The 27,777-nt window shown below is 45.8% G+C and overlaps 1 protein-coding gene across 6 annotated transcripts in view; it reads left to right on the top strand.

Moving 5' to 3' along the window:
• slco4a1 (solute carrier organic anion transporter family, member 4A1) overlaps positions 1 to 27,777 on the top strand; it is a 216,766-nt gene that overhangs the window by 157,702 nt on the left and 31,287 nt on the right. For all 6 annotated transcript variants that reach the window (XM_072515064.1, XM_072515068.1, XM_072515069.1 and 3 more), the window contains 3 exons: positions 6,684 to 6,774; positions 17,183 to 17,304; positions 24,453 to 24,564. In XM_072515064.1, the coding sequence (XP_072371165.1) occupies positions 6,684 to 6,774; positions 17,183 to 17,304; positions 24,453 to 24,564 (325 nt within the window). The remainder of the gene's footprint in view (positions 1 to 6,683; positions 6,775 to 17,182; positions 17,305 to 24,452; positions 24,565 to 27,777) is intronic.

The following is a 27,777-nucleotide window of genomic DNA, read 5'->3' as shown; positions in this document are numbered from 1 at the left end:
GTCCCACGTTTTGCAGACCTTGGGCGGGATTATCCACCCCGCCACACCACGTCTGCCCGACCCGCCGACGGGATTCTGCGTTACGCCGGCCGGTCAATGGGGTTTCCCACTGTGGGGCAGCCCCAGGCCATCGGGAAACCCCCGGGCGCCGGCAAAACGGAGAATCCCGCCGGCAGAGAATCCAGCCCAAGATATCTGCCCCAACCCCAGCAAAGGTTTAGTGGGCACTGGAGGGAAGAATATCACCAAAATGAAGCAGATATGCTTTGAGAAGATCCCCTTCCCTAAATCATTCCAGCACTTCTACAACATTGAACTGGATGTATTCTGTGAAGGAACCGTGGAAATAATCAGCTGATGTTGTGGAAGAAACACATTTGCACGTAAATCACATTCGGATATTAATACAATTTGTGCTCCCTTATTCAATGCTTGTTATTAAAGCTCTGTCCCTCCACGCAGGTTAATTTGTGTTAAACTTTGGTGTTGAGCTGAGCAGTTCTCATCATGGTCGGGTTATATGCTCGGGGAGGGTTAGAAAAAACAATACCTCAGGCAAAACCTGAAACCTTTGTTACGAGCTGTGATTTTTAGATTTTTGTTCTTTTTTTTAAACTCTTATGGCATTGAAACCGTTTCTAAACGGATTGAGGTGGATGGATTTGGATGGATTGCAGTCAGAAACTAATGACCCATTGACCCGATCACGAAATAGGAGAATTCAAGAGAACCCACAACTATCTGTTCTATTGAGGTTTCAGACACTAAAATAAACAGACCCGGAAAACCAAAGCAGATGTTTCCAGTAGGAACGCCCCCAGGGTGTGGCGAGGTTCTGCAGCAAACATATCTATCTCTCACGGCATAGAATCCCATGCCTGAATGGCCACTAACATTGGCTGTCCTTGCTCGCTGATCAGACGGTTGAGTTTGACAGACTCTGCAGATTGTGGATAACCATCCAAATTGGCTTGGCGCTATTCCACAAATTGTATTAAGTTGCAGGGCTAGATTGAGCCCTGTACCTGATTATGAGCAGCTATGATTGTTTGAAATTGGAAACTTTTGGTTCCCTCGTCACTATGCTTCTCACTGATGCTGCCAGCAATATCATTTCTGTGCCACAACGGAGAGTATTTTCAAGAACTCGGCTGGAAAGTGATCCCTGTGCTCAGCCTCTCTGCCAACTCCTGTGGTTGAAGAAAGCACTTCTAAAGCTTTGCTCCACCGTCCGACTTAAGAAAAATAAGAAATTGAGCTCCACGAAATATGTCAAGCGCAACAGTGATCTTTAAAGACACATGACATTCTTTACTCTCTTAGCATTTCTAACAGTGAAAATATTGTGGTGTTTATCAATTACTCTAAAGACTTATGCAGAAGGGGTCACATGAGGGCGAAAGTGATTAGGATAATTACTATTGTTCACTCTAGATCGCTGAGCACCTTCCCCAGGTATCGTCCAGTCAGCTATACGACAGCCAATGAGAGTAACAAGTTCCATTTCCTACTGCATCACTGTCGCATTTCATGTACGAGGAATCCACATGCCTCAGGAGTGCCAATTAGCACCAAATTTATTTTGTGTTGTGCAAATATCTATTGGAAACTGGATTGTGGAAACTTAAATTCATTTCACTAAGATCCTTTCATTCTGCAGGGGCAAGACACTCTCATTCCGATAGTCTTAGTGATAGAAGGACGTTGAATAAAGTCACCCCCCCCTCAGACTTACTGCTAATAATGAAAAAAGAGAGTTGAAAGAATGGACAATGAACAGGGGCAGCATGGTGGCGCAGTGGGTTAACTATGCTGCCTCACGGCGCCGAGGTCCCAGGTTCGATCCCGGCTCTGGGTCACTGTCCGTATGGAGTTTGCACATTCTCCCCGTGTTTGCGTGGGTTTCGCCCCCAGAACCCAAAAATGTGCAGGGTAGGTGGATTGGCCACGCTCAATTGCCCCTTAATTGGAAAAATGAATTGGGTACTCTAAATTTATTTTTTTAAAAGAATGGACAATGAACAAGAAAGTTGCTCAATACGATCAGGCATTGTCTCTGCTGTGACAAGAAAAAAACCCCAAATGAATTAACACGGTGAAATTAGAAATCTCACGCTTTGGGGAACTTGAACATTATCCTACAAAGGCCGGTAATGTTGTGTTTGTCAGACGTTCCGAGGGCTGTGCAGCACACTTCCACATGAGTTGAGCAGTTGTGCATTTTAATTATACGAATTCTTCTGAAGTGAGCTCCTGGAAGACCCACGCACCTTATACTTTTCCTTAGCAGGACTGTTTGGATTCGGAATGCGACTCATCAGTCACTGCTTAAGAGTGTAACCAGTGGCCTCCCACCCTCCATCCTCATACATCCGTGTGTTTCAAACCTATTTAGTGAGGATTGGGGCACAGTAGACGAGTCATGACGGGACCCCCAGGTAATTAATCAATGCATTGCTGATGGTATGTTTGACATCACATACTAGCTGCATGTTTTCAGAGGAGTGTCTTTAACAATTAAAGAAAGAGATTTCCTGTTTGAAAGGTACACTTCGTTCTGCTTGTTCGCTGTGAATTGCAGCTCAAATCAGCAATGATGTGATGCTGTACTCTCCTGGTTTTCTTCAATTCCCATGAGACTAAGTAACTGTCTACTCAGTGTGGTATTATCCTAACTATCAGCATTTCAAGGGTTAATGTAGTGCTGAGAGAAGCCACTAGAGGGAGCTACAGTTACAACTATATAAGGCAGTGATAAGACCATAAGACATAGGAGCAGAATTAGGCCACTCGGCCCATCGAGTCTGCTCCGCCATTCAATCAAGGCTGATATTTTTGTCATTCCCATTCTCCTGCCTTCTCCCCTTAACCACTGCTCCCCTTATTAATCAAGAACCTATCTATCTCTGTCTTATAGACACTCAGTGATTTGGCCTCCACAGCCTTCTGCAGCAAAGTGTTTCACAGATTCACCACCCTCTGCGTGAAGAAATTCCGCCTCATCTTTGTTTTAAAGGATCATCCCTTTAGTCTGAGATGGTGTCCTCTGGTTCTAGTTTCGCTTGACCTTAGGGGAGGAGTGCATGCAGGAGCTAGCTAGTGAAGGTCATAAAGAGCAGATAGTGTGAGTAAGGTTAGATTATAGTTTCTACCAGTAGTGAGATTAGCAATAGTTGAGCGTAGTTAGATGTTATTGATCAATTGTGTAATCGTAAGGACTAAAATCGTAGCTTTGTTTAAGTTAAAGCTTTGCCAACCATCCTGAAATAAGCAACAAAGAACACCACACACAGTAAACACAGTAATTCGACTACATTATCTACATATAGCAGGCAAGCAATTATGCCAAAGAAGTCTCTACCTAGTAACTGAAAATAATTTGCAGTAAGAAACTGGTAAGTAAGATCTTCAAAGTATGGACAATATTGTATTCAATAATTGGCCACAGGTCCCTCTACAGTATCTTGGGGAACCTATATCTCACTTGGCTCGAGCTTCCCTCGTTGTGCATTTAAACCCCACACTTTTTGGGTTCATGTAGAGCAAAAATTACTTTGTAACTTTGGAGTCGGAATTGAGTGTGACTCCAGAGCAAAGTGGAGTGGAACTTATTTCTCTGAAGAGCCTCATTCTGTATTGTTCTGGGATCAGGCTGTGTTTTGATGTCAGATTCAGCCTCCACCTGCACTACAGCAGTGGAGTGAAATCAAACTGCGTCACAACAAAGCTATACTCGCACTTTGCATGCACCCTAAGAGATTACTAACTCCAGAAAGATCAGGAAACCCGAGCTTGACAATCCATCTTGTTTCTTTTTTGGGGCTACAATTATCACCACCCTTCTTACTTCTGGACTTGACTATTCCAACATATGCCCGGCCAGTCTCCCATTTTATATCCTCCACTAAGGAAGTAGCAGCAGGACATTTGGAAAATCATAAAACAATCAAGCAGATTTCACATGATTTTATGGAAGGAAAATCATGTCTGACAAATTTAATAGATGTAACCAGCAATGTGGATAAAGGGAGCCAGGAGATGTCGGGTATTTAGATTTCTTTCCATAAGTTTTTACAAGTTAAGATTTGATTTGATTTGATTTGATTTATTGTCACATGTACCGAAGCACAGTGAAAAGTATTTTTCTGTGGCCGAGGAACGTACACAGTACGTACATAGTAGACACAAGAATAATCAACAGGGAACATTGACAAATGGTACGCTGACAAAACAGTGATTGGTTACAGTGCGGAACAAGGGGCCAAACAAAGCAAATACATGAGCAAGAGCAGCATAGGGTGTCGTGAATAGTGTTCTTACAGGGAACAGATCAGTACGAGGGGGAGTCGTTGAGGAGTCTTGTAGCTGTGAGGAAGAAGCTGCTCCTATGTTTGGATGTACGAGTCTTTAGATCTCTGTACCTTCTTCCTGATGGAAGGGTCTGGAAGAAGGCAATGCCTGGGTGGGAGGGGACTCTGATAATGCTGTCTGCCTTCCTGAGGCAGTGAGAGGTGTATACAGAATCAATGTGGGGGTGGCAAGTTTGTGTGATGCGTTGGGCTGAGTTCATCACAGTCTGCAGTTTCTTGCGATCTTGGACTGAGCAGTTGCTATACCAGGCTGTGATGCAGCCAGATAGGATAGAGCTCATTGTGTTGGGGTAATATATTAACATGGATGGAAACCTCCTTATCCCAGCAAGGATATAGGTGCATTAGAGGCAGTTCAGAGAAGATTTACAGGGTTGATTCCTGGGATGATATGAGGAAAGGTGAAGCAAGTTGAGCCTATAATCATTGGAATTTATAAGAATGGGAGGTGATATAATTGAAAACACATGAGAATTTGAGGAGCCTTGACAGGGTAAGTGCTGAGGGGATGTTTACCCTCAAAGGGAATCTAGAACTAGGGGGCAAATTTTCAGCAGACTTGGTGACCAGTTAAGACAAAGATGAGGATTTTTTCTTTTCTCTGAGGTTCTTGAATCTTTGAAATTCTCTTCCGCAGAGAGTTGTGGAGGCTGGATCGTTGCATATATTCGAGGCTGAGATAGATAGAACAAAGAAAATTACAGCACAGGAACAGGCCCTTCATCTAAACCTGTCACCTATTTTCCAAGGATCTACTTCCCTCTATATGTGAGCCAATGGTTATGGGGAAGTTGAGACCAGGATAAGATCAGCCAAGATATTATTGAATGACAGAGCAGGACAAAGGGATCATATAACAAACTCCTCCTCCTGTTGCTTTTGTTTTAATAAACTTGAGGTCATTCAAAAATCTGCAATCAATGTCCTTACTCACCGCAAGTCCCATTCATCCAACACTCCTGTACTTGCTGACCATTGTTGGCTGCTGGTCAAGCAATGACTTGAATTTACACTTTTTATTCTTGTTTTCAAATCCCTCCAGGACCCCATCCCTCTCTATCTCTGTAAACTCCTGCAGCCTCACGATCCTCTGAGATATCTCAGCTCATTTAATTCTGGCCAACTGAGCATTCCCTGGCTCCATCATTAATGGCCATTCCTTCAGTGACCCCGTGCCAAAGCTCTGAAATTCCCTTCCTTAGCCTGTCTGCTTCTCTTTTCTCCTTTAAGACGCTCCTTAAACCTTAGGTCATTTGCCCTAACATCCCGTATGTTGGTCAGTGTCAAAGTTTGCTTCACACCACTCCTGTGAAGCACCTTGGGATGTTTAATTACATTGAAGACGCTATATAAATGTAAACTGTCGCTGTTGTCAGGATGCATGTTTCTGTAGAATGAACAACTGGATATCCTCCATATGATTTTGAAGTTGATTAATTGACAAAAGGCCTCAGCATTGAGTTGTTGAGACAAAATAATGCCTGTTAGTGCACCCAAAATAACAACTTGATTTCTGGGTATCCAAATTTTAACCCATGGTCTGCAAGTGACATAGGCCCCATCAATCGATACTTCAAAACCGAGGGGATATGATAATAATAATAATCGCTTATTGTCACAAGTAGGCTTCAGTGAAGTTACTGTGAAAAGCCACGAGTCGCCACAGTCCGGCGCCTGTTCGGGGAGGCAGGGACGGGAAAGGAACCCACGCTGCTGGCATTGTTCTGCATTACAAGCCAGCTGTTTAGCCCACTGTGCCAATCCAGCTGCATAGGATGCTGTTGACTTGGTTGTTTGGATTTTATAGGCCTGGAGGTTTGGAATGGGCTGTTCTCAGCATTGTTTATTTTAGCAACTTTAGATATATGTCATTTAAAGGCAGCGTAGATTGTTTTTTTTTAACGTGACCCCAAAGGCTATGTGGTATGAACCTGTTGTCCAGAAAACAAGCCAAATAGAATTGGATCGTATCCTTCACAGCTGGCAATCCTGACAGGGGAAATGTGGTGCGAATTGCAAGTTGTGTGAACAGATTTGGAGAATAGTGGCATTTGGGGTCAATGTATCATTCATATTTGTTGTCATTTTTGTGACAGAAGTATGGAGACATGGTTGCATTCCAATGATCTAATGGGAGTGAAGGAAAATAATATGGAGATTTTGTTAGTTTAGGAGAAAGAATCCCTTTGGGAACCTTTATTAGGCAATGACTTGAGATGGAAACATGTGGAAAATAAATGAGAGGCTTTCAGTTGAGCAATGTAGTGTGCATCTGTAGGAACTCAGTAATGTGCTTTTTGCTTTTATTTCAAGGTATTTTCTACACGGCAGCGATTATTGGGCCTGCAGCTGGTTACTTACTCGGAGGCCAATTCCTGAAGGTCTATACTGAGATCAACACTAAGTGAGTTGCAGTTTCTGTTCTGATTTTTTTCCAAGGTTAATGCATGTAAGATGTTGCTTATAATCCAGAACCTCTTTGAGAATTTGATGTTGTCTTTGTGCGCGCGCGGATTTTGTTTCAATTCCGAGACTGTTTTACCATTCCCTACAGATTGCATTTTTCTGACTGCTTTCAAACATTTGGACCCTCATGTACCAGTGCAAGTCAACATTTTGATCACCATGCTACTGAAAAATAGACTTTTTTTCCCCCTGTTGCTTTCTCTTGTATCCCTATTTTTTTCATCCATTTTCTCTTGCGTCACTGCTCCTCAAGGCTTTGACTCCATGCTGTGGTTCAGTTCCAGAGGTGCTTCCTGGAGACCATTCTGCTCGTTGAGCCGAGATAATGTTCGGCTACTCTTTCCTTGGAGCCTCACATCTCAGCCAGTTCCTGAATCAGATACTCCCCTCATGTCCAGGCAATGATCAGATCCAGAAATTGAGATCCTCCATAGCCACTGCCCCGAAAGAAGCAAAACCTCTTCACTGCCATAACGAGCTGCTTCAATTGGGTTCCCTGCCAAAACATGTGGCATTCGCTTTTTTCTGAAACCAATTTTGTGTTCTTTGAAGTGAGAAAAACAAAGGGCATTTCACGATTGCCACTTGCTAGCATAAAGAACTTCCAGGGAAAAAAGAGCATGATTAAACAGTGCATGAAGTTCCTGCCATCTGGCCAATAACTCCATTCCAACCCGGACCCCGTGATTCACCAGTGTCCATTGTTTGGTTGTCTGCACTTCTTCACATGGGTTAAGGCAGCAAGACGTTGAGAGCTATAAAGAGTAGATTTTGTCCCATTTCAGTACCTGTTCCACGGCGAGTTAATTGATGCCAGGGCAGGACAGTGGTACTGGGGCTGTTGATGGACAGTTGTCAAAAAATACTTCTACATAAAAACTGATCAACGTGTGAACTAGAACTCATTGTAGATTATGGGGACAAGACACTTGCAATAATTTAAGAAATATTTAGATTCTCCAATGGCCTGCCTTCAGGATCTTTCAGTATGGATGAATTAAGGCAGCACGGTAGCATTGTGGATAGCACAATTGCTTCACAGTTCCAGGGTCCCAGGTTCGATTCCGGCTTGGGTCACTGTCTGTGCGGAGTCTGCACATCCTCCCCGTGTGTGCGTGGGTTTCCTCCGGGTGCTCCAGTTTCCTCCCACAGTCGAAAGATGTGCAGGTTAGGTGGATTGGCCATGATAAATTGCCCTTAGTGTCCAAAACTGCCCTTAGTGTTGGGTGGGGTTACTGCGTTATGGGGATAGGATGGAGGTGTTGACCTTGGGTAGGGTGCTCTCTCCAAGAGCCGGTGCAGACTCGATGGGCCGAATGGCCTCCTTCTGCACTGTAAATTCTATGATAATCTATGATAAGTTGAGCAAATGGCCTTTCACGTCTGAAATTATAATTATGAATTCAAACTTGGGACGTGGTGTTTTACCCCAGCAGATAAGCCAGTTATTTTGGATAGGTTCCGGCTTAATAAGAAACCTTCTAATGTATCATGCAACATCTCCGAGTTGATTATTTTTTTCTATTTTACTGAGGGTATAAATTCCTCTTCACTTTTTTTTTCATCGTTACCTTCCCAGCAGGCCGTGCACGTCACATGAACAGTTGACCATCTCTTGGGCTTCAGGCAATGTTGTTCTCGGGTCGGAAAAGTGACTTGGTAGATAATATCGCTCTCATTGTTTGTTTTCCTTAACTATCCAAAAGCAATTGGGCAAGAAAATCGTATCGGCATGGGAAAAAGCTGAACTGTTTAGAACCATAGAATTCTTACAGTGCAGAAGGAGACCAATCAGCCCATCAAGTCTGCACCAACCTCTGAAAGAGCACCCAACCCAGGCCCACTCCTCCGCCCCATCACCTATCCTGCACATCCCCTGGATGCTAAGGGACAAGTTAGCAGAGCCAATCCACCTAATCTGCACATCTTTGGACTGTGGGAGGAAACCAGAGCACCCGGAGAAAACCCACACAGACACGGGGCGAAAGTGCAAACTCCACACAGACAGTCATCCAAGGCCGGAATTGAACCTGGGTCCCTAGCGCTGTGTGGCAGCAGTGCTAACTGCTATGCCACCATGCCGCCCTTGTCTACCCACTTCCTTGATACAGCCTGTTTGAATTCTGCCTTGTATGTTGCATAAATTCGAACACAGCCAGTGTGTTATTCTCCCCAACTCAGTTTCCCCCTTTTCCACAAAACGTCTTGATGGTTTCTAAGACGTTTCCTTGGCTACATTCTTAAAACTGATAAATTTATAAACAAGAATGCCCTCTAGTGGAAGTGGAACGCACAATTGTCATGCCGAGTCTGTCCTATCTCAAACCAGAAATCGATTCTACTCCCTCTGCCTCTAGCTGTAGTCATCGTTTCATGCAGATCAATGTCCAATACCTTGGCAACTGTCATGATGCCTTCATGGAAATGTAATAGAGTTGGAAGATTGGGCTGGACTTCACCATTCTCCTTGACATTGACCACAGGCAGCCCACCCAATCAAAGTCCTCATCCGATTTCCCTGCAGTAGAACCCGTGTGCAATCTCACCCTCCGCTGTGCTGGTACCTGTGCCATCCTTGTGTCAGACTTACTGACGCTGGGGCAACAATGCTGATTCTGATCCCAGGAAGGATTTCTTTCACCCGCTTGCCTTTCACTCGTGTCCTCATGCACTTCTCAAGAAGGCAAATTGAGAAACAGTTTGTAACCTAAGACCAGCTGTGAATTGTTCACATGCTTTCTTCTTACAAACTCCATGGGTGGTCAGCTATCCCTCGATACAAGGGTGATGTTTACAGAGCATTGTGAATTTCTGCCATTGCTCTGCATGTGGTGAACATTTGAAATCCCCATTGTCAGGGCAGCACAGTGGTGCAGTGGTTAGCACTGCAGTCTCACGGCGCCGGGGTCCCAGGTTCGATTCCGGCTCTGGGTCACTGTCCGTGTGGAGTTTGCACATTCTCCCCATGTTTGCTTGAGCCCCACAGCCCAAAAGATGTGCAGGATAGGTGGATTGGCCACGCTAAATTGCCCCTTAATTGGAAAATATGAATTGGGTACTCTAAATTTATTACAAAAAAGAAATCCCCATTGTCTCTAGCTTTGGGATAACCTTGTCCAGAGACTCAGCATCTGACTGGGACTCAGCTGAGTCCTGGGATCCAGCAGACGTTTGACTGCTGCCTCCCTTGGATGTTCCTGCCTCTACCTGATGTGCATCAGCAACTGTGTGGTGCTCACCAGATTGTGCCCCAGAAGCCTGTCCACTAATGTCGCCCACCGATGTCTGTGTCTCTGCGCTGGTGGAAGGTGTGGGTGAAAGCTGCGACACATCGCCGGTGTTCTCCCCGGAGTTCTCCTCCGAGGTGGTCTCTTGGGTGGTGGGGGCACGACTCTGGGTGGGTCGGCCTCATCAGATGGTGATCCTGCAACCGTGTGGTGCCCGGCAGTTTGTGTCTCAGAAGCCTATCCACTAATGGTGCTCACCCAGGTGTGTGTCTCTGCACTGGTGGGAGGTGGGGATGACAGCTGTGATGCCTCGATGATGGTCTCCTTGGAGCTCTCCTCCAAGGTGTTCTCTTGGGTAGTCAGGGGGGTGGCCCCAGGGGGGTGGGGGGGTACCACAGATGGCCTAGCCCCATCAGATGGAGATCCTGTGATAAATGGACATGTGGTCAGTGAGAGGGAAGGATAATTTTGTCGGACATGAACAACTCACTTGAGACAGGTCATCTGGGTGAAGGGGCAGTGGATCCTGACCTCTGCGGCTCAAGCCAACTTCACTGCCGGTGACTGCTCTCTCCTCGATCAACCCCATGACCTCCAGGGCCCATTCCTCAAAGTGGGTAAGGAGTCTGATGTCTGGAACTCCGTGCCCATCTGGGCCCTTTCACACCTATTATGGACTAACGTCTCCTGTGGGGATAAAGAGAGGGCATTGTGAGTCGCGTGCTTCCTGCATCGGGGAGGGAGGTCTATGGTTACATAGAACATAGAACAATACAGCGCAGTACAGGCCCTTCGGCCCACGATGTTGCACCAAAACAAAAGCCATCTAACCTACACTATGCCATTATCATCCATATGTTTATCCAATAAACTTTTAAATGCCCTCAATGTTGGCGAGTTCACTACTGTAGCAGGTAGGGCATTCCACGGCCTCACTACTCTTTGCGTAAAGAACCTACCTCTGACCTCTGTCCTATATCTATTACCCCTCAGTTTAAAGTTATGTCCCCTCGTGCCAGCCATATCCATCCGTGGGAGAAGGCTCTCACTGTCCACCCTATCCAACCCCCTGATCATTTTGTATGCCTCTATTAAGTCTCCTCTTAACCTTCTTCTCTCCAACGAAAACAACCTCAAGTCCGTCAGCCTTTCCTCATAAGATTTTCCCTCCATACCAGGCAACATCCTGGTAAATCTCCTCTGCACCCGCTCCAAAGCCTCCACGTCCTTCCTATAATGCGGTGACCAGAACTGTACGCAATACTCCAAATGCGGCCGTACCAGAGTTCTGTACAGCTGCAACATGACCTCCCGACTCCGGAACTCAATCCCTCTACCAATAAAGGCCAACACTCCATAGGCCTTCTTCACAACCCTATCAACCTGGGTGGCAACTTTCAGGGATCTATGTACATGGACACCTAGATCCCTCTGCTCATCCACACTTTCAAGAACTTTACCATTAGCCAAATATTCCGCATTCCTGTTATTCCTTCCAAAGTGAATCACCTCACACTTCTCTACATTAAACTCCATTTGCCACCTCTCAGCCCAGCTCTGCAGCTTATCTATATCCCTCTGTAACCTGCTACATCCTTCCACACTATCGACAACACCACCGACTTTAGTATCGTCTGCAAATTTACTCACCCACCCTTCTGCGCCTTCCTCTAGGTCATTGATAAAAATGACAAACAGCAACGGCCCCAGAACAGATCCTTGTGGTACTCCACTTGTGACTGTACTCCATTCTGAACATTTCCCATCAACCACCACCCTCTGTCTTCTTTCAGCTAGCCAATTTCTGATCCACATCTCTAAATCACCCTCAATCCCCAGCCTCCGTATTTTTTGCAATAGCCTACCGTGGGGAACCTTATCAAACGCTTTGCTGAAATCCATATACACCACATCAACTGCTCTACCCTCGTCTACCTGTTCAGTCACCTTCTCAAAGAACTCAATAAGGTTTGTGAGGCATGACCTACCCTTCACAAAGCCATGCTGACTATCCCTGATCATATTATTCCTATCTAGATGATTATAAATCTTGTCCCTTATAATCCCCTCCAAGACTTTACCCACTACAGACGTGAGGCTCACCGGTCTATAGTTGCCGGGGTTGTCTCTGCTCCCCTTTTTGAACAAAGGGACCACATTTGCTGTCCTCCAGTCCTCTGGCACTATTCCTGTAGCCAATGATGACATAAAAATCAAAGCCAAAGGTCCAGCAATCTCTTCCCTGGCCTCCCATAGAATCCTAGGATAAATCCCATCAGGTCCCGGGGACTTATCTATTTTCAGCCTGTCCAGAATTGCCAACACCTCTTCCCTACGTACCTCAATGCCATCTATTCTATTAGCCTGGGGCTCAGCATTCTCCTCCACAACATTATCTTTTTCCTGAGTGAATACTGACGAAAAATATTCATTTAGTATCTCGCCTATCTCTTCAGACTCCACACACAATTTCCCATCCCTGTCCTTGACTGGTCCTACTCTTTCCCTAGTCATTCGCTTATTCCTGACATACCTATAGAAAGCTTTTGGGTTTTCCTTGATCCTTCCTGCCAAATACTTCTCATGTCCCCTCCTTGCTCGTCTTAGCTCTCTCTTTAGATCCTTCCTCGCTACCTTGTAACTATCCATCGCCCCAACAGAAACTTCACACTTCATCTTCACATAGGCCTTCTTCTTCCTCTTAACAAGAGATTCCACTTCCTTGGTAAACCACGGTTCCCTCGCTCGACGCCTTCCTCCCTGTCTGACCGGTACATACTTATCAAGAACACGCAGTAGCTGATCCTTGAACAAGCCCCACTTATCCAGTGTGCCCAACACTTGCAGCCTACTTCTCCACCTTATCCCCCCCAAGTCACGTCTAATGGCATCATAATTGCCCTTCCCCCAGCTATAACTCTTGCCCTGCGGTGTATACTTATCCCTTTCCATCATTAACGTAAACGTCACCGAATTGTGGTCACTGTCCCCAAAGTGCTCTCCTACCTCCAAATCCAACACCTGGCCTGGTTCATTACCCAAAACCAAATCCAACGTGGCCTCGCCTCTTGTTGGCCTGTCAACATATTGTTTCAGGAAACCCTCCTGCACACACTGTACAAAAAACGACCCATCTATTGTACTCGAACTATATATTTTCCAGTCAATATTTGGAAAGTTAAAGTCTCCCATAATAACTACCCTGTTACTTTCGCTCATATCCAGAATCATCTTCGCCATCCTTTCCTCTACATCCCTAGAACTATTAGGAGGCCTATAAAAAACTCCCAACAGGGTGACCTCTCCTTTCCTGTTTCTAACTTCAGCCAATACTACCTCGGAAGAAGAGTCCCCATCTAGCATCCTCTCCGCCACCGTAATACTGCTCTTGACTAGCAGCGCCACACCTCCTCCTCTTTTGCCTCCTTCTCTGAGCTTACTAAAACACCTAAACCCCGGAACCTGCAACATCCATTCCTGTCCCTGCTCTATCCATGTCTCCGAAATGGCCACAACATCGAAGTCCCAGGTACCAACCCACGCTGCCAGTTCCCCTACCTTGTTTCGTATACTCCTGGCATTGAAGTAGACACACTTCAAACCACCTACCTGAACGCTGGCCCCCTCCTGCGACGTCAAATCTGTGCTCCTGACCTCTATACTCTCATTCTCCCTTACCCTAAAACTACAATCCAGGTTCCCATGCCCCTGCTGCATTAGTTTAAACCCCCCCAAAGAGCACTAACAAATCTCCCCCCCAGGATATTTGTGCCCCTCAGGTTCAGATGTAGACCATCCTGTCTGTAGAGGTCCCACCTTCCCCAGAAAGAGCCCCAGTTATCCAAAAATCTGAAACCCTCCCGCCTGCACCATCCCTGTAGCCACGTGTTTAAATGCTCTCTCTCCCTATTCCTCACCTCACTATCACGTGGATAGTGGTTGGTGGGTGGCATGTCTGGGCACAGCACCTGGGCATGGAAGGGTTGTTCTGGTTTGGGCCAGGGTATGCTAGGGCACAGGTGCAGTGATCGGATGTGGGGGAGGTTGTGCGAGGTGCCAGCTGCTGACTTGGTGGGCGGTGGGTAAGGGTGGGGGGGGTTGATTGGAGGTCTGGAGAGTGCCGGGCAGAGGGCCGGTATTAACTTACCCTTGAAGTTTGGCGGAGGTCGTTGGTCTTCTTCCTGCATTGTATGGCAGTCCTTCTGGTCACACTGACCGCCACTTCTACTGCCACCCAGGTAGCATTAGCAGCCCTGCTGCTGGTCCTCCAACCCCTTCGGGGGAACAGAGGCCCCATCTCGCATCCACGGCATCCAGAAGCCTGGCCAGGTTGGCTTCGCCAAAGCGGGTTGCAGGTCTGGATGGTGCCATGCCTCTGTGCTGACTGGGAGAGAGTTGTGAGGGAGCGCTTAAAAGCAGCTGCCCTTGTTAGTGGGGAGTTGCTAAGGCTTGAGTCCTGCGAGTCAGATGGCGAGGGAGCCAATACTGGTGTGAAGCACTTGGGGGTCATTAAAAACGGGCTGCAATCTCGCCAACGCGGCCATCTGGAAAAACCCGGCCTATCGCGCCCAAAATGACACTTAGAATTATTTCTGTTAAATCGAGTCCAACAAGAGAATAAAGCCTTCTCTCCTTGACATTGAATGGCATTACCATCATCTAATCCCTTGCTATTAATATCCAGGAGGTCACTGTTGACCAGAGACTTATGTGGGCCAGCCAGATGAATACTGTGGCTATAAAAGCGGGAGCGGGGGGCTGGGGGGGGGGGGGGGGGGGGGGGGGCTGGACATTCTGTGACTCCATATGGATTATACTCCCATGTTTCTGGATGAGTGCACACCACAAAAAAAACAAAGTTGCTTTACACCAACCAGACAAATGAGGAATATTACACCACACCCTTGACTTGGAAATATGTTGCAGACCTACATCATTGCTGAGTCAAAATCCCAGAGCTCACTCTTTAATAGTACCGTGGGGGTTCATTCACCACATTGACTACCGCAGTCTAAAAAAGTGACTCACCACCAACTCTTCAAGGGAAGTTAGTGATGGGAAATTATTGCTGGCCCTGCCAACAGCACTCACACCACATGAATGAAAAACTCAAGAAACAACATTATTGTGAAAATGAATTTCCACTTGCTTAATTGAATCTCACTGCCCTCCTCAAAAAAGCAAGAGTGTGGGTGGATGGTGAAATAATTAATGATGCATATCGTCCCTTTCGTGAAAATATTTTGATTTGTCATTCTTGGGTCCAAATTGGATGACCACACATTTCCCCATGCTGAATTCCGTCCATCAGTTTTTCCCACTGACTTAGTCAGTCTCTGATCCTTTACCACTTCCAGTTCCTATCTCCACAATTTGCTCCTAACTTGGAGTCATCTGTAAACTTGGACATACAGACATCTGCCACTTCAACCAAGTCATAATTACATGTGGCAAGAAGCTGAATCATAGAATCCCTATGGCCCATCAAGTCTGCACCGGCCCTCGGAAAGAGCACCCTACTTAAGCCCATGCCTCCAATCTACACCCATAACCCAGTAACCCTACCTAATCCTTTGGACACTAAGGGGCAATTTAGCATGGCCAACCCACCTAACCTGCACATCTTTGGACTGTGGGAGGAAACCAGAGCACCCAGAGGAAATCCACGCAGACACGGATCCCAGGGGATCACCAGTTGCCACATCCAACCAACAGGAATACATTTTCCATAGCCCTACTCTGTCTCATGTCTCCCAACACATTCCACATGTTTGATTCCACTTCCAAGCAGTTTAATCTTAGCCCAATTACTCTTAACCCAATTAGTCTTGATCTAATTATTCTTGACTCCATTAATCTTGGCCAAATGAATCTTGACCCAATGAATGGCCGTATGGGGATTTCAAATTTTTGGGGCAACCTAATGGAAATGTAGCAGAATCCCGCAACGAGAGCATTTAAAGAACAAAGCAAAGTACAGCACAGGATCAGGCCCTTCGGCCCTCCAAGTCTGTGCCAATCATGATGCCCTATCTTTAAAAAAAACCTCTGCCTTTACTCGGGTTTAGCTGGGTGTTTCCCGGGGCTCGCAGGGCTGAGAAGGACCCCGATATCTAACCGGGAAGCGGCCGATAGTTCACGCCCATTACCAATGTTACTTCACCCTGAGGATACAAATTCCACTTGGTTTATAAACACCCTTAAACACAACTCAATTGCAAACTACTGGCCTGGATTTTCCGGCTCCCCCTAGACGGGTTTTCCATGGGCGGAGAAGGCTGGCTTTTGGCCATCGGTGGGGCCTTCCAGTCTCATCGAAGGCAATTAAGTTAATTTTGTATTGTTATTTCTAAAATTCTATGATCACAGCACTAAAATCCCAAAAGGTACATTTTATCAGAGTTCTACAATGAGTGGTGAGAACGACGTTACCCTAAATTCAGCGTATAGGTTAACCCCATTTTTTCAAACCCAATAATCATGCTTTGCCTATATGTACTCATCATATGCTGACCCCCCCTTTTCAGCCCCAACAGGCAATGCTTGTATCGGCCTTAACTTTCCACCCCACCAATGGATATTTTACTTACTGGTGCCTTATAACAGGGTGCAAGGGGTGAAGCAGACAATACAGGCTATGCTGCGAAGATATGCAGGAGTTTAAGACTCGCCCACTCTTTACATTGGATGCGATGACATTCCAAAATGGTGATCACCCAAACGAGCAGTTCTCTGTTATACTCGGTATTTTTGGAGGGATTTTTCAAGGCTTCAACTTTTTCGCCAACATGCATGGTTTCTAAAAGTTAAGGAATGCTGAAGTTAGAGATGATTAGTAATTCAGTAATTGATTCCGCATTTATTGCAATACATTTCATTTTGCCAGCTTCCAATGTACAAGTTGGTATCTGCACATTATGTCTGTGCATTCGCAATTGTCAAAAAGATCAAGCTATCAATTAATTCTGAAAGGCATTCATACAGTGACCTGTTTACTTTCCTTTCTAAACGTAGGCTCTAGCTAACTGTCTACAAGTTTCATAAATATTTTATATGCCATGAAAATGTTCTCTCTCGTTTGAGTAATTATGTAAATGGTTTGAAACTTTGTCAATGCAGGAATAGCCTCACCCCTGAAAATCCTCTTTGGGTGGGAGCATGGTGGATTGGATTCCTTGGAGCCGGAGCAGCTGCGTTCCTCGTATCTATCCCAATCCTCGGTTACCCTCGGCAACTCCCAGGTAACTGGATCCATGACTAGAATTCATGCTGCAAAATGTTAGTTTGCTATAGCTGAATGCATTTCCACATAACTAATTTGTGGCTATTGTAATTGTTGTGTTTGTTTAATTTTAAATATGTTAATTGTCATTAAAGTATCAAAGTAGTTTTGTACATTAAGCGCTGGCTAATACCATACATGATAATTTTGAGGCGCTTATCATACTTGGAAAAGCAAGATGTTGAGGGGTGATTTTTTTTTTTCCTTTTTGTAAGTTGGTTGGAGAATATTAAACAGAGATGTGTGTACTGATGATTGCAAGATTTCATCAACATCCTGAGAGTTAACATTGACTAGAAATTTAACTGAACCAGTCAAATAAAGAATATGATTACAAAAGAAGATCAGAGGCTGGGAGTTCTGCAGTGTGTCACTGGCTCCTGCTGCTCAAAAGCCTGTCCACCAGCTGCAAGGCGCAAGTCAGGAGCGTGACAGGACAGACTCCATTTGTCATGATGAGTGCAGCTCCAAAACACTCAAGAAGCTCAACACAATTCAGGACAAAGCAGCCCGCCCGACCAGTACCCATCCGTTAGCTAACACTCCCTTCACTCTGACACACAGCAACAGAAGTGTGTACAATCTACAAGATTTAGGAAGGTAACGTGCCAGGGTGTGTTCACCAGTAACTTCCAAAGTTTCGGCCTCTACCCCCTTAAAAGAACAAGGGGAGCAAACACATGTGAACATCACCACCTGCAAGTTCCCCTCCAAGCCACACGTCACCCTGACTTGCAACTGTATTGGCCTTGACTTAGGGACTGAGACCAGGGGGGCAATCGAACGGCCTCGTCGCGCTCGATTTGGTGACACGACGAGACCGTTAAATCATGAGATTTGCGACGCTTGGAACGTCTCGCGAGATCTGACGGGATCTTGCACGATGTCACGACATGGATCTCGTCGTCACGGGTTCTTGGCAATCGGAGGCCTCCGGGTGGTTGGGCTCAGTGCAGGCTGGTACCCTGGCACCATCGATGTCATGTGGGGAACCTTGTTACTGCCAGCATGGCACCTTGGCACTGCCAGGCTGCCAGTGCCAAGGTGCCAAGTTGCCCACGTTAGGGTTGGGCCCGGGATGGTGCCCTGCCCTTATGAAGTGAGGTGAGGGGTTTCGAGGACCACCTAATCGATTAGGTTGGGGCGTTGTGGGGAGTCCAGAGGCCACGGTGGAGGGGTCATGAGATTGACGCGGCATTTAAAAATGGCGCCCCGATCTCCTCCTGTACTGACGAGCTGAGCTCATCAGTGCAGCAAGTGAGGTGAGTGCGGCCTTGACGGAACGTTCCTCTCGGAGGCCCCTCAAGTCCTACTTGATAGGGTGACTTTCGCAGCGCCGCAGGCTCCAAGAAACACTCCTATTCGCGCCCACCATGGTATTCTGGTTTTTCTTCCTTAAATTGCATCCTAGAGAGTTTAAAATAGAGAACTACTTCTGTTAAGTTGAGTATTCTGTGTTACAATCTGATTTATTCCCACATTTGATCCTGCTCTGTGTATGATTGGCTTCATCTTGGTTTAAATATCGAGAAACTAGGTAACAGACAGAGGAATAAATTATTGCAAAAACAGAAATGTTTAATATTGCAGGTTGGGTAGCTTCTGTGGAGAGAGTAACAGAGTTGATGGGGCTCTGATGGGGGTTTAGGGGGTAAGGGAGGACCTGTAACAGGAAGTGAGCGGCCCTCCGAATTCCAGACCAACCATTGAAAGGCACTTCAAAAAGTGCAAATTGATCCAATTGTGAGCAGAGGGCAGGCCTACAGGTGGTGAGAATCCTCTCCAACCAGTGTTGGAAGGCGGGATGCCAGCCTTTGATGTCGTAGGTCGTGATCCGGAATGGGATCACGGCCATTAATTTAAGGGCCCCCTGGCATGAGACAGGGGCGCGGGACCCAGTAAATGTCTGCACTGAGCAGAGTTCTGCAGTTTTTTAGAACAAGAGAAATTTGCAGGCCTCCAAGGTAAGTGTGCATTTGTATGAAATCTGATGTGCCTAACCTTTGAGCAGAGGCGGCATTCTTTTCTAACATAAACAGTATGTATCATGAGGCCTTGTTACTTTCGTAATATCTGAAGTTAATCCTTTGGCCACAGACCCAGTTCCTGTTCCCAGGATCCGCATAGTTTTTCCACATGATCACATGTGCCGTGGGCACACAAGGGTTTTGGCATTGCTTGTGATGCTCAGTCAGAACTTTGAAGTCTTTTGATTTAAAAAAATTCCATTTGTCTACTTATGCGGGGGGGCAAAGGCAAAATCACGCTATGAGATTCTAACCCACAAACGCATATTTGTCTGAAGTTTTGTCTCCCCTGCGATAGAGAAAACGTGAACCAGTTTTAAATTAATTGGGTAAGACAGCTGCTAAAATAATGGAGAGAGAAATTTCAGGTAAAAGTTAAGCAATCATGGCACAGCATAATCGGCACATCTGTGCAGTGAGCCACAACAAAGTCAGCAGATTCTTGCAAATAATTTTCTTTTTCAGTGTTATTCACCTGATCTCTTGTGCAAAAAGCAAAATGCAAGTCGGTTAAACGGATGAACGATTTATGCAACTGGTATTCTTGTCTAACGTGATTGGAAGAAAAGTGAAGCCGACAGTTCTATGAAGACCAGCATCAATATTTGTACTACTCCAATAATCAAGAGAACGTGTCGGCAGAATTCTCCCATTTTGAGATGGTGGTGGGCAACTCTGGCGACGCTTTTCCCGCTGACTGGAACTGTGAGAACCCGCCATGCCAGATTCTGCGCTTGGGACCTCATTGATTATCCACAGGCAAGTTCCCCTCCGAGTCACCTGGTGGGCCAGCAGCTGATTCATCTACCCGCCTTCAGGTGGCGAGGTCGAAGGCCATGGCGCCATATTTAAACACCTGTCCAGTACGCTCATATCACTCTCTCCAGCCCACCTGTCTCCACCAGACCGCGCAGGACGTCAACAGCCCAGAGAAAAGGGCCAGCAGCCTGTTCCTCGATTTAACCTGCCTCCCCCGAGCCCATCACCTGCAAGAAGCCCCTGCCCCACATGTACCTCCCATCAGTCTTCCCTCGGCCTTCCATTGCTCGTCTCCTACGTTCCACCTCCTTGGCCCTCTGCCTGCCATTGTGAGTTTGCTCCCTTCCCCCACTTCCTCGCACAGCCTTCCTTCCATATTGCCCCCCCGCACTCTTGTCTTTGTCAGGCCAAATCCCCCACCCCCCACCCCCACCCCAGACACCTCACCTCGCATCCCCCCCCCCACCCCGGTCAAACCTTGGACCTTTGTTGCGGTAACTGCATGAGTCCTGCGACAAAGTCTTTTCCAGATAGACCCTGGTGTATAGTACTAGGGAGGAGATCCCCACCCCAGGCACTGTAGTGATCTGAGACACTGGCACAGGAGCGTCCAGCAGCAGGGTGCTGCTCACGACAACTAGCTTGGCATGGGGCTTGAGGGAAGGAGCCAGTCTGCCCCAGCAGAGTGCTGAACAGTGTGTCAGGAGCAGTGCAGCACTGTGGCAGAAAGTCTTGTTGCACTCCCCTCAAAGTCTCTAGCCAGCTGAGGACCGCCATGTGCACACCACTTATGAGCCATTGGGTTTTAGACCGACGTTATTTCGCACTGGCATGATGCAAGATTGAAACGTCTGGCGGACAGCTGTTTTAATAAACATTCATGAGATGCAACTGAAATCGAATGGCGTTTATGCTACTCGCCAGTGTGAAGATTGACCCAGCATTAACCTGCCATTGGCATAATTGCTGCACGATATTACCCAGCGGGTTTCCGAATATTTGGCTCCCGTTACATTCTCCACTCCCACCCCCACCCCCGCCAAACCAGCCAGGGGCGGGATGGGAGAATTCCCCCCACAATTATTTTGAAGCAGGAATATACCTCTAGATCGAGGTGCCCTGGCGCACTTAACCAAAGCGTTACTGTACCTGCCGCACTTTAATTGTTTCATTATTCAGTTGGACAGTTTAAATTGCTGACTGAGTTTCAGGTTCTTCAAACTGATTTCTTCTGGAAGAAACAACAAGCTGGTGGCATCAACCCTTTGTCATGTTCGATATGAAAATCAGTTCATTGGGGGTAGCAGTGCTAAATTTCTGCGATAAGCAAAATGTGGACTACCCCGCGGACTATAAACTACTCCTTTGTGCTGTTGCAAGTAACGGAGGTGTAGAAAGCCTTAATAAAATGTAGAGTTTCCCCTCGCCATCACCTCCCCCTGCTTCTATGTGCCTCTGAAAGTTACACAGCTAATCTCGACAGACCACAAGGTTTTATTTCTCAGTTTGTCCTAAGTTGGTGTGACTACTTCAGTTGTCTTTGGCACCCGACACTAGGGAGCGAAATATTGGCAATGATTCCTAGTCCAGGATTTAAATCCCACAAAGCAATTATTAAACTGTTTAGAGGTTTGCAGTTTACTGCAGGTGGGCTGTTTTCCTGAGGCTCGGTGGAGGGGAGGGGGCGGTAACTAGTGCCATGTATTTTTCAACATTTGCATCACTCACAAATCAAACTAATGCTCATAACATTTTCAGGGGTCTGCATGGCTTCCTGTTTACACAACTGGATGGGATAAGCTGATCTAATTGTCTGGACCAGTTTGTGTGAATCGGGGTAAAACCTTTATGCTATGCACTTTTAGACCACAGGGTGTCATCATATCTGTGTTGCCAACACCAATGTAAACGCCGCCTTGGAAATGTTTGCATCTGCTGCACACATCACCACAGTGGGCTGAACATAAAGAAACTCGATAATGAATGAATTCCGAATGATTCATAACAGATTTCCCAATCCCTTTGTCAAGTACTGAAAGGAACTGACACCAAAAAAAATCAATTTAAAGCCATTTATGGTGAAATTTATATCTCTCTCTCTCTCCCTCGACTCCATTGTCAGTTATTTACTTCATCATCCTATTTGTTTTGATGTCTTTTTACTAAATCCCACTCTATAATTCAACAGGAAACCTGTGCCTTCTGCCCCAGGCTACCCATGATTCACCTGCTCAAAGATCCCCAGGAGTGGGCTGCAATTTTACAGCTGTTTTTAATCTTGCTGTGCCGTGAGAGCACTTTGCTACTGCTTCTGAAATAGCTGAGATCGGGGCCTCACCATGTCAATACCTATGCACGTGAATTTATCACCTGCCACTCCTCGGCACAGTAAATAGAGGCACCATCCATCTTGTTATCGTGCTCATTGTCCCCCTGCGGAAAGCAAATTCATTTGTGCCATTCTGAATGGGGAGAAGTACATGTTCTTATCAAGTGTTTAATCACTCGGAATTTCAGTCAGTATAATGATCAACATGTTTTGCTACCCCACGCTTTCTATTTGATCCAAATTGAACTATAATGGAGAGGAGCAGTTATATTACTTATGATTATGCCGCTTTCTCAAGGCAGATCCACAACTTAAGAGATGCAAAGGATATAGAACAGCCACAGTTCCAGAAATGATTGAGAACCACAATCTTTTTCTTTCAAGTTTCCTTCATCGGTTCATTTTAAGATTTCACTTACAGTTCTCATCAAGCTGATGCTTACCCCAGTGTATCCCAGCAGGAGGCTATCACCCCTCGAAGAGCAATGCCAATCATGTGATATACTAGCTGTGTGTAATCTTTAAAAAGATGCAGTCACACTATGCGCTCAGACAGCTGAATTCACACTGACTCTGCAGTTACAGGGCATATGGAGCCTGCATCCAGCATGAAAGATGGACCTGTCACGGGGAATGGATCTTGGTGAGATTCCTGAGAGAAGAAAGCCTCGCTCTGCATCAATCTGGAGTCAATTTGGGCCTTGGCATCCAAACTACACCATGTTTGACAGTGATGCACAGTAGCTCCATTGCTGAACCTGTGCCATGTGAATGCATCCAAGTCCAATATCAAGGCAAATGCAAAATACTGCAAATGCTGGAAAACCGGAAAATGCTGGAAATGCTCAGCGGGTCAGGCAACTTCTGTGGAGATAGAAACAGAGTTGACGTTTCAGGGTGATGACCTTTCATCAAAATAGCAAGGCACTGTACTCAGCTATTCGGTAAGATACAACCAGGCATAACCATTGACAAGATAAAATATTTAGTATGCAGGACAAAACACAATGTGGATGGAAAGTAGCAATAATATCACTTGGGTTCTGCTGATAATAAACCACTCAAACTTTATTATTCAATTTTTCAGATTTAATAATTCTCTCCCTGGTGCTGAGTAGCCCATGAGACAGCCCATTTTCTCGCTGCATTGCATCCAGCCGATTGTGCCCAGGGGTTTTCTCTGTTGCCAGGTCACTGTGCTCATGGTAGCACAGTGGTTAGCACTGCTGCCTCACAGCACCAGGGACCCGGGTTCAATTTCTCCCCGTGTCTGCGTGGGTTTCCTCCGGGTGCTCCGGTTTCCTCCCACAGTCCAAAGATGTGCAGGTTAGGTGGATTGGCCATGCTAAATTTCCCCTTGGTGTCCAGGGATGTTCAGATTAGGTTACGGGGATAGGGCGGGGGATTGGGTCTGGGTAGGGTGCTGTTTTGGAAGCTGTGCTCCCATTGGATGTGAGAAACCCCATGGATGTATTCAGAGGTTGGAACTCTTACTTGCGTTTGCAGTGTAAGAATGGAGTGGGGGTCCTAAAACAGGATACATTCATTTTCTTGTTTCAGAATCCAAAGAGTATTTTTGCTGGCAACTTTTCATTTTTGGTATCAGTTGTTCTATAATAGTGTGCTGTAACATAATTTTCAAACTTCATCACAAATAGTCACCTGATTACAACAAAACTCACTGCAATGCAATACCTCCTGGTAATGAGAGTCAAGGAAAAGAATGAGTTTATTGAAAATAATGGGCTGAAAGCATACGCTTAGATTCTGCATAACATTGGTTTGTTCATTCCTAATCTGTTCTCCGTGTTTATGACAAAGTGGTTGTGAAGTAAAAGCCAATATATTCTTCAAATAAAATGCCTATAATTATGTATACATATATAAATGTGTGCTTAATCATAACTGCCCATAGAATTGGAACCTGATGGGTAACTGTGTACGGGCATGGTCTTGATAATGTCCCAGATAAACAACCTTTCTGCAAATTAGGATCACAACGTTATGTGAAAATGAGAATCTCTGAAGCTCATCAGCTGAAGGATGGAAGCCAGCAGACAGCACTGGAGCCTGAATTTGGGAAAACATTAAAAGATTTGCCGAGGTAATGTGCAAGGCAGAATTATCATACTTCCGTGTGCCTGTATAGAGCAATACTTGTGGACAAACAAAATCTTTGTAAAGATCCTGCTAACTTGACAAACTCTACATCACTCACTAAGTGATTCCTGTGTGTTTTGAGCAGTTTATGAGGAGTCATCTGGGACGATGGTGACTTTACTTTCATAATGGGGGGCGGTTCAGCTCACTTGGCTAGACAGCTGGTTTGTGATGCAGAGCGTGGCCAGCAGCATGGGTTCAATTCCGGTACCGGCTGAGGTTATTTATGAAGGCCTTACATTCTCAGCCTTGCCCCTCGCCTGAGGTGTGGTGATCCTCAGGTTAAATCACCACCAGTCAGCTCTCCTCCTCAAAGAGCAAAGCAGCCCTTTGGTCATCTGGGACGATGGCGACTTTGTCTATAAGGGGAAATCATCAGCAGTCAATTCACCATACAGGCACATGTGTTTTTATGTTATACCTAGACCAACTGAGTTGACATGATTACACTTGTATTGATTTCAACTTAAGTCCTGTAAATAAAAATTACTAAAATCTCCAGTTTTCCATAAAAGTTCTCCACTCAAAACCCATTCATTTACACAGAGTTAAAAATTGGTCCAATGTATCCAGGCAGGGTATTTGATCTTGGAAACAACCAAGCTTGAGACTATTTCCCATGCCCCTCATTTCCCCATGTCCCCTCCAAAGGTAGCTGAACAGATGGTAAGAAATATGTTTTATGGGATGGCTTCATTATGAATGCTTGGCTGAGCTCCAAGATTTACTAATGGACTCATCCCAGCATGTGTTTGCTTACCCAGATGTAATGGGGATCACTAGCTTTGGTTGATTGGCATTTTATAACCTTGTAGTAACTTGATATTTCTTTGAAGTGATTTTTCAAATGGCTGTGTGTTTATTTGGTCACGATTAAAGGCTACTTCGGTAGAAATATCATTGCCTATGTTCGGCTGACATATTTTTTATCTTGTAATAACTTGATCTTTTAAAAGCAGTTCCTTTCTTAGCCTCAGACATTGAGAAACCACTTTTTACTTTCAGTTCCCCACTCTGGACTAGGGCCCCTCTGACAAATCATGAATCATATCTGCTGGAAAAGCCAACCCAACGCCATTAAGCTTTCAGGGGGCTTAAATGCCTAACCTCACAATGGAACCAGATAGGGCAGGAGTGTTGTGTGTGTGCTTGTTACCCGCACCCTTATTCTGCATTGGTGAAAATTGCTGGAAGAGGAAATGGAGACAGAATCCTGGAATCAGGTCCTGCACACAATTTCTAAACCTCTTCCATCTCTGTTCTGACAGAGCCATAAAAGTCCAAGCCTCTGGGCTGGATTTTCACCAAGTCGGGATGACAATGGAGTAATTTTAAATAGTGGGTGGGTTGCGATTCCTGAGCTGTCTGATTTTCACGAGTGACTTTAAGGTACTGAGGGAGATAGAAAATGGGTGACCAAAAGACAGAGCAAGAGTAGGAAGGCAGTGCAGGTGTCCCCTGTGGTCATCTCCCTGCAAAACAGATATACCGCTTTAGATACTGTTGAGGGAGATGGCTCACTAGGGGGAAGGCAGCAGCAGCCAGGTTCATGGCACCATGGCTGGCTCTGCTGAGCAGCTGGGCAGGAAGAAGAATGGCAGGGCTATAGTGATAAGGGACTCAATCGTAAGGGGAATAGACAGGCGGTTCTGCGGACGCAATCGAGACTCTAGGATGGTATGTTGCCTCCCTGGTGCAAGGGTCAAGGATGTCTCGGAGCGGCTGCAGGACATTCTGGGGGGGGAGGGTGAACAGCCAGCTGTCATGGTGCATATAGGCACCAACGATATAGGTAAAAAACGGGACGAGGTCCTACAAGCTGAATTCAGGGAGTTAGGAGTTAAACTAAAAAGTAGGACCCCCAAAGTAGTCATCTCAGGATTGCTACCAGTGCCACGAGTTAGTCAGAGTAGGAATGTCAGGATAGATAGGATGAATGCGTGGCTCGAAAGATGGTGCAAGAGGGAGGGATACAAATTCCTGGGGCATTGGAACCGGTTCTGGGGGAGGTGGGACCAGTACAAACCGGATGGTCTGCACCTGGGCAGGACTGGAACCGATGTCCTAGGGGGGGTGTTTGCTGGAGCTATTGGGGAGAGTTTAAACTAATGTGGCAGGGGGATGGGAACCGATGCAGGAAGTTGGAAGGTAGTAAAACAGGGACAGAAACAAAAGGCAGTAAGGGGGAAAGTGTAAGGCAGAGAAGCCATAGTCAAAAATCAAAAAGGGCGACAGTACAAGGTACAGTGACTGAGGGGAGCTCAGTGAATAGGGCCAGGAATACTAAAAGGAATAGAACGGGAAGTATAAACATTAATGGTAAGCGACGCGGCAGGTTGTTACATGAAGATATGGGTTCAACGACAAGGAAAATTAGGAGCAAAGTTAAGAGGAAATATAACTTAGGAGAGGTTACTGATCGAGGTGTTAAGATTCATGACAGAGGTAAAAAAAAGCCAACATAAGTGTACTTTACCTGAATGCTTGTAGTATTCGGAATAAGGTAAATGAGTTGATGGCGCAAATCATCGTGAATGACTATGATTTAGTGGCCATTACTGAAACATGGTTAAAGGATGGTCACGACTGGGAGTTAAATACCCGAGGGTATCAAACTATCCGGAAGGACAGAGTGGATGGTAAGGGAGGTGGTGTAGCTCTGCTATTTAAGGATGACATCCGGGCAATAGTAAGGGATGACATCGGTGCTATGGAGGGTAAGGTTGAATCCATTTGGGTGGAAATCAGGAATAGTAAGGCGAAAAAGTCACTGATAGGAGTAGTCTATAGGCCACCAAATAGTAACATTATGTTGGGGCAGGCAATAAACAAAGAAATAACTGATGCATGTAGAAATGGTACAGCAGTTATCATGGGGGATTTTAATCTACATGTCGATTGGTTTAACCAGGTCGGTCAAGGCAGCCTTGAGGAGGAGTTTATAGAATGTATCCGCGATAGTTTCCTGGAACAGTATGTAATGGAACCTACGAGGGAACAAGCGGTCCTAGATCTGGTCCTGTGTAATGAGACAGGATTGATTCAGGATCTCATAGTTAGGGATTCTCTTGGAAGGAGCGATCACAATATGGTGGAATTTAAAATACAGATGGAGGGTGAGAAGGTAAAATCAAACACTAGTGTTTTGTGCTTAAAC

The sequence above is a fragment of the Scyliorhinus torazame genome, chromosome 8, assembly GCF_047496885.1.
Source record: "Scyliorhinus torazame isolate Kashiwa2021f chromosome 8, sScyTor2.1, whole genome shotgun sequence".
In the NCBI taxonomy this organism is placed as follows: domain Eukaryota; kingdom Metazoa; phylum Chordata; class Chondrichthyes; order Carcharhiniformes; family Scyliorhinidae; genus Scyliorhinus; species Scyliorhinus torazame.
Note: the sequence above shows the minus strand (reverse complement) of the source record. Positions and strands in the feature narration are given on the sequence as shown.